The sequence below is a fragment of the Alosa alosa genome, chromosome 23, assembly GCF_017589495.1.
Source record: "Alosa alosa isolate M-15738 ecotype Scorff River chromosome 23, AALO_Geno_1.1, whole genome shotgun sequence".
Lineage (NCBI taxonomy): Eukaryota > Metazoa > Chordata > Actinopteri > Clupeiformes > Clupeidae > Alosa > Alosa alosa.
Window position 1 is genome coordinate 16,673,471 of NC_063211.1, and position 7,419 is coordinate 16,680,889.

General features: G+C 38.4%; 1 protein-coding gene across 2 annotated transcripts; it reads left to right on the forward strand.

The window, feature by feature from the left end:
- The first annotated feature begins 1,162 nt into the window (after positions 1–1,162).
- Positions 1,163–5,658, forward strand: LOC125288584. 2 transcript variants are annotated; one of them, XM_048235058.1, is made up of 5 exons: positions 1,163–1,244; positions 1,640–1,909; positions 2,019–2,264; positions 4,739–4,873; positions 5,033–5,658. In XM_048235058.1, the coding sequence occupies exons 1-5, from the start codon at positions 1,181–1,183 to the stop codon at positions 5,293–5,295; spliced, it is 978 nt and encodes a 325-aa protein (XP_048091015.1). In that variant the 5' UTR covers positions 1,163–1,180; the 3' UTR covers positions 5,296–5,658. The 2 variants fall into 2 exon arrangements, with proteins under 2 accessions (XP_048091015.1, XP_048091014.1); XM_048235057.1 differs by lacking the exon at positions 2,019–2,264 and adding an exon at positions 4,230–4,475.
- The last annotated feature ends 1,761 nt before the right edge of the window (positions 5,659–7,419 follow it).

Sequence of the window (7,419 nt, forward strand, 5' to 3'; positions counted from 1 at the left end):
TAAGCATCACTAGGTGTCAGTAACAAAAGTACACTCTAGGTGTATTCGCCTTATTCACACGGTGGCCATCGTAAACCAAAACGAAGCTATGGGGTACGCAAACCATTTCATTATTGTGTCCTATGCATTCGCCAGTAGGTGGCGAGAATGTGTTAATGATATAATCAGTGTACCCCATAGTCTCATTTTGGTTTACACATGGCTGCCGCATGAATAAGGTGAAGTATAGTTGAGCAACTGAGAGACAATCATTTTGAACACTCCCTGCACCATAACAGTGATTGCTCAATAATGCTCAGTTTGAGGAAACGTTGTCCAGATTTTTCCCGCCTTGAAGTTAAAGGGGGCTTGGCAACTATTTCAAGGTAATAAACCGGTTTAGAAATCATTTGGATGGTTAAATGACCTGTTCCGGTGAAAATGGTGACTTTTCCCGCTGCCCCTAGCGTCCCCAGGTGGAAAACCAACCTTGCAACATTGAGACTACCGTCCCGGAAAGAGAAGTGAGAAACAAGAAACTCGTTTTAAATCGTGTTTCTTACCTTGTAACATCCACATTGTCTGCCGAACTTATGCTAACCGTTTTGCTAGCTTGTAAACAAATCCATGTGCTTTATCGTTACCTTTTTCCACAGTTTGAAATAGCATAATGCACAATTTCTCCAGCAGAGGGGGAAATCCTGCCAAGTTTCCCTTTAAGCACTGAAATTGTAACAAATCCAACAATATCTAAATTAAAAGTTACCCCAAAACTTGAGAATATACACACTTCATATGAAAAACCTCACAAGGATTGTTTGATGATAAACATATTTTCCTCCCATGGAACTGCAAAATATACATAATCATAGATACACACATTTAATCTTCATGTGGCAGTGTCACAAAATATCTTCACTTACTTTAAATTAAGACTATTCAATATTTGTGAGCATTGAAATACAGGATCATTCTACACCTGTTTGTTAAGATATAAGAGAAATATCAGTCGTAACATATAAATGGAAGAGTCACCTGGTTGTCACACATGCTGACACATACACACACACATAGAGAGAGAGAGAGAGAGAGAGAGAGAGAGAGAGAGAGAGAGAGAGAGAGAGAAACACAGAGACATACACAGAGAAATCTATTTCTGTCAGTTGAAACTTGACATTTTCGTGGCAAGACACAAAAGAGGATGTACCTTCAAACAGCTTCTGTGTTTCTGAGTCTTTCTGTCCTTGCTATAAATGCATTCAAAGGTGGGTAATATTCTACTTTAATTGATTGGATCCATATTTGAGAATTGTAACCCCCAGAATTTGAGTCCCTCATATTCTCATAAGTTAACTAAAGTGGTGAAACGGGTGTTTAAGAACTGTATACGGTACTTTAAGTTATTAGTTTGTTATTACCCAACATGACTTGTTGGTGCTATTCCCCAAAATCAAGTTTAACCATTTGTGTATGCATGTGTATGCAATTATGTATTACTATTATTATTATTATTATTATTATTATTATTATTATTATCAATTATGTTATGCTTAAATTTATTTGTTTCTTTGTTTGTTTTGAAGACAGTCATCCTTGGCTGGGTTTATATTCTAAGAATTTATTTTGTGTCACTGTTCTCATTGCTTTTCTCTTCACACAGATAAATGTACAGAGAAATTGGAGGGAGACCCCCATACCATTACACTGAATTCAGCTAGACAAAAAGGAGATGAACTCATCTGGAAATGCAACGATACAGTGATTTATCAAAGGATGAATGAAACGGTCCGAACTACTTTAAATGTGGATGACAAAGGATCCCTTTCTCTTACAAATCTAAACAGTTCAATGTCTTGCACATACAAAGTTGAACATCGAGACATCCATGGGAAATTAATTGTAACAAAAACAGAAACACTCTGTGTGTTGCGTAAGTATTCAAACCAAAATGTTATCCGGTGAATCAAATGTTAAAGCAAAGTCTTATAGCGTACTGTATCGTAAGAGACCGAAGTAATGTAGAAGCCTGTGTGTTTTAGCCAGGGCTCCGGTTCCAAAGTTGGCCGTGAAATGTTCTTCAGCAGGTGTGGCGACCCTCCACTGTGAGCATGAGAGCATCACAAGTTTCACTCTCACCTGGCTCCACAACAACAAGGAGCTACGAGAGAAGAGTAACCCTTTTCAACCCAAGCAGCACGGAGAAAAGGATCACTACAGATGTAGACTGAGCAATAGTCTCGACAAGCAGGACAGTAAAGAAGTCACCATATCATGTGGAGTATCTGGTAAATAATTATTTTGTGTGTGTGTGTGTGTGTGTGTGTGGTGTTGTATTATTTCAATGTCATATAGCTTACTGTTATCCATAAGTTACTGCTAAAAGGTAATTACAAATTTAGAATCTACAGAGCATACTCTCTCTTTGTCAAATTCAAATCCAAATGGCTTCATTGCCAACTTTAGTCTGCAATAAACTACAGACTGCGGACCATAGTTATATTAGCAAGTGGATTAATCTGATAGAAATCAATTAATTAAAAAGGGAGGCCATTCTAAATCAGGATGATTTGTTGGTCCTTTCTCTTGTAAAAAAAAAAAGGGTTTTGTTTTTGTTTTGATTTTTTTGTTTGTTTCTTGTTTTTTTCTTGGGGAGGTGAGGGCAAATTCATACATGGGGCTCTAAACGATACATTTATTTTGTGTCGGTGACCTTCTCTTCACACAGACCAATGTACAGAGAAATTGGAGGGAGACTCCCATACCATTACACTGAATTCAGCTAAACAAAAAGGAGATGAACTCATCTGGAAATGCAATGATATGGGTTATTTATCAAAGGATCAAAGAAAAGGTTCAATCTACTGTGAATGTGGATGACAAAGGCTCCCTTTCTCTTACCAATCTAAACAGTTCAATGTCTTGCACATACAAAGCTGAACATCATGACATCCATGGGAAATTAATTGCAACAAAAACAGAAAGACTCTGTGTGCTCCGTAAGTATTCAAATCAAAATGTCATATGGTGAAAAAATCTTATATAAATGCAAAGTCTTATTACTGTATAGCATGATGGAAGATTAAGAGTAATCTGGTAGGAATCAATTAATTAAAAAGGGAGGCCATTTTAAATCAGGATGATTTGTTGGTCCTTTCTCTTGTAAAAAAAATGTTGTTTGGTTTTGTTTTGTTTTGATTTTTTTTGTTTGTTTCTTGTTTTTTTCTTGGGGGGTGAGGGCAAATTCATACATGGGGCTCTAAACGATACATTTATTTTGTGTCGGTGACCTTCTCTTCACACAGACCAATGTACAGAGAAATTGGAGGGAGACTCCCATACCATTACACTGAATTCAGCTAAACAAAAAGGAGATGAACTCATCTGGAAATGCAACGATACGGTTATTTATCAAAGGATCAAAGAAAAGGTTCAATCTACTGTGAATGTGGATGACAAAGGCTCCCTTTCTCTTACCAATCTAAACAGTTCAATGTCTTGCACATACAAAGCTGAACATCATGACATCCATGGGAAATTAATTGCAACAAAAACAGAAAGACTCTGTGTGCTCCGTAAGTATTCAAATCAAAATGTCATATGGTGAAAAAATCTTATATAAATGCAAAGTCTTATTACTGTATAGCATGATGGAAGACCGAAGTAATCCGGTAGGAATCAATGAATTGAAAGGGAGGCTATTTTAAACCAGGATGAATTGTTGGTCCTTTCTCTTGTAAAAAATGTTGTTTTGTTTTGTTTTTGTTTAGAATTTTTGTTTGTTTGCTGTTGTTTTTCTTGGGGGGCTGACACTCCATAGTTTTACATGGGTTTGTGTACAATACATTTATTTTGTTTCACTGACCTTCTCTTCACACAGATAAATGTACAGAGAAATTGGAGGGAGACTCCCATACCATTACACTGAATTCAGCTAAACAAAAAGGAGATGAACTCATCTGGAAATGCAACGATACGGTCATTTATCAAAGGATCAAAGAAAAGGTTCAATCTACTGTGAATGTGGATGACAAAGGCTCCCTTTCTCTTACCAATCTAAACAGTTTAATGTCTTGCACATACAAAGCTGAACATCATGACATCCATGGGAAATTAACTGCAACAAAAACAGAAAGACTTTGTGTGCTCCGTAAGTATTCCAATCAAAATGTCATTTGGTGAAAAAATCTAAAAATGCAGTCTTATAGCGTATCGTAAGAGACCGAAGTAATGTGGAAGCCTCTGTGTTCTAGGCAGGGCTCCGGTTCCAAAGTTGGCCGTGAAATGTTCTTCAGCAGGTGTGGCGACCCTCCACTGTGAGCATGAGAGCATCACAAGTTTCACTCTCACCTGGCTCCACAACAACAAGGAGCTACGAGAGAAGAGTAACCCTTTTCAACCCAAGCAGCACGGAGAAAAGGATCACTACAGATGTAGACTGAGCAATAGTCTCGACAAGCAGGACAGTAAAGAAGTCACCATATCATGTGGAGTATCTGGTAAATAACTCTTTCTTATGCATGTTTATGAGTTTTAGATCAATGCTATATTTACATTTATATTTACATAATATATCCCAGCTTTAAATATTGAGCATCCACTGATCTCTCTCTCTATCTATGTTTCTCTCTCTCTTTCTCAAAATCAAATTCAAACTAAAAATGTAAATAGTTATGCATGCAAAACAGCAAACAACCCCAACAAAAAACAACAACAACAATAACAATGTTTGTGCCCATTCTTTCCCTTTCTTGTCTTTCAGATGACAAGCTGATCTGCATTAAGAAACAGGTGATGCTGGTGGTCCTGGCTGGTGTTGGATTTCTATTACTGGTTTTGACTCTGTCACTCGTGATTGTAAGCTGCAAGAACTGCGGACATCAAAAGAGGAAACATGGTGAGCCATTTCTCTTCTGTGGTTGTGCAATCACACAGGAAATGTCCCTCACACACACACACACACACACACACATACACACCACACACAAAAAACACATACACACACTTGCTGTCAATCTTGGCTTGCCTATAGTCACTCTTTTATTAATCCCACCAGACAATGAGGAACTGAGGCTTTGTTACCTCAAGGACACCAGCACGGATCCTCAACAACTGAAGCAAGCTGCTCCTGAGGACTACTGCAACATCCGGACCCCAGAGATGGAGCCCGTCCCAGCTGCTTGCCAGCCCAGTGCTGAGCCCCAACCAGTCCCAACGGAAAAGGCCGCAGGGACACCGGGAACACCAGGAACACCAGGAACATCGGGAACGCCGGTCCCACAGCCACGTCGGAAGCTCAACCTCATCCCAAAGTCCTAGGACTATGCCAGCTGAGATTGCATTAGCTGTTTTTGTTGCATTTATGACATTATGGTGTGGTATATTATGTGTTCTTCTATCTTAACAAAAAATATTCTTCTCCTGATTAAAATCATCATTCTTCTGAAGAATGATCTCAATCAAAGACACATTTTATCTTCAGTGTGGGGAACTGAGAAAACAGTAAATAAACCAAACTGAAGTTAACATTACCGACCATGTTTCCATGATCAGAAGGTTCAGTTCCTTGTCTATCCTGTGTCTTTGTTAGTGCATGATTGCACTGCATTGTTAGCCTTTGACTGCATTTGTTTTCAGCAAGTTCAAATAAAATACTAGCCTGGCGGGCCATCCTATATCATTGACATGTATAGTCTGGAATCGAACCATTCACCTCGCTTAATCCAAGGGGCGGGCAGAGAATTGTCTTTCAAACTGCCTAGGCATGCAATAGGCCAGCGCTACGACCATATCCGTATCCGGTCGGCAAAACGGCAATTACATCCTTCTTCGAAAGGAATGACTTAAGTGCATTGTGTTGCTCAACTTTAAAAAAAAAAAAAAAAAAAAAGTCCAACTCCTCCAAAGTTGACCTTAACGCCGATTCAAACAACCGCTCTTCGTTCGCCATAGCCACCTTCCTTGTTGTTCACCGTCGCAGGACTGTCGTTATCCTGTTAAGCCCGCCTTAAGACTCTCTAACAAAATAGAGCGCTGTGATTGGATGACATCCACGGCGTCAGCCAATAGAAATCCCTATGGTTTGATACTAGACGCACAGGCTGAGCAAATTAATTTGCCGCCGCTAGGGTGCGTCTAGATTTCTAGGCTAATAAAATACTAACACAGATAAAGAAGAGTGGATGCAAACTTTGTGTCAGAATCTGACAGCAAAGTATATAAACTGGTAAAAATGTTGTTTTACACCTTACCACTTTCAAGCCAACTGTGGGCACAGTTTTAGGTCAACGTGGATCTGCTGTTGACATCTGGACATATGGAACAGACCGGCTCAATTCCAAAATTAGTGCCAGTTTGAAACAGATGTGAAAAATGGTAGAAAAATGCACTCTAAAGCATTAGCTCTTGATACATTTTTATTGGACCATGTCTTCAATAAACATATGCAGTTCGGCCCTAGGCCATCATCAACGGTCGACTTCTGGACATTATCATGCCAAAGATGCAGAGGGATCATCAGCTCAGAAATCATATCTGACCTCTGGCTAACTGGTGGTATTTAGTTATATAATTAATCTCTCTGTTGTAGACTGATGGTTACATGAAGTAAAGTCCCACATGAAGCTTGATCTGAAGAAATTAAAGTGAGTCCGCAAAGATTAGATTCAACTTGATTGTCATTGTGCAGAGTACAAGTACAGAGACAACGAAATACATTTAGCGAATCAGCGTCCAACCAGAAGTGCAAAAGAGCAGAAAAGCACAATGTGTACAGCATAGACAGGTTGTGCAGTGTAAACAGTATATGACATATAATATAGTGTAAACAGTATATGACATATACTGCAGTGTAAACAGTATATGACATACAGTATAGTGCAGTGTAAACAGTATATGACATATAGTGCAGTGTAAACAGTACAGTATATGACATAGTGCAGTCTAAACAGTATGTGACATAGTGCAGTGTAATCAGTACAGTATATGACATATAGTGCAGTGTAAACAGTATATGACATAGTGCAGTGTAAACAGTATATGACATATAGTGCAGTGTAAACAGTATGACATAGTGCAGTGTAAACCGTATATGACATAGTGCAGTGTAAACAGTATGACATAGTGCAGTGTAGACAGTAGTATACAGTTAAACAAGTGTGGTTTACAGTAAGGCTATGTGTATTAACAGTAACATTATGAAAACAGAATAAATATGGATATGCAGTATAAATAATACAGACACTCTGCAGATATGTGCAATGTATTAACATTATAAGAGTAGCCTAACTCTGAAAACAGAATTTATCTAGGCTTGACATTTAAAACTGTCATTCTATGAAATGGGTGCCTTTTCCAATGTAACATTTTCAAAAGTTTCATCAAATGTAAGCTTCTTGTTTCAATTTATCCACAGCATTAAAGACATGGTTACCCTTCATAAAA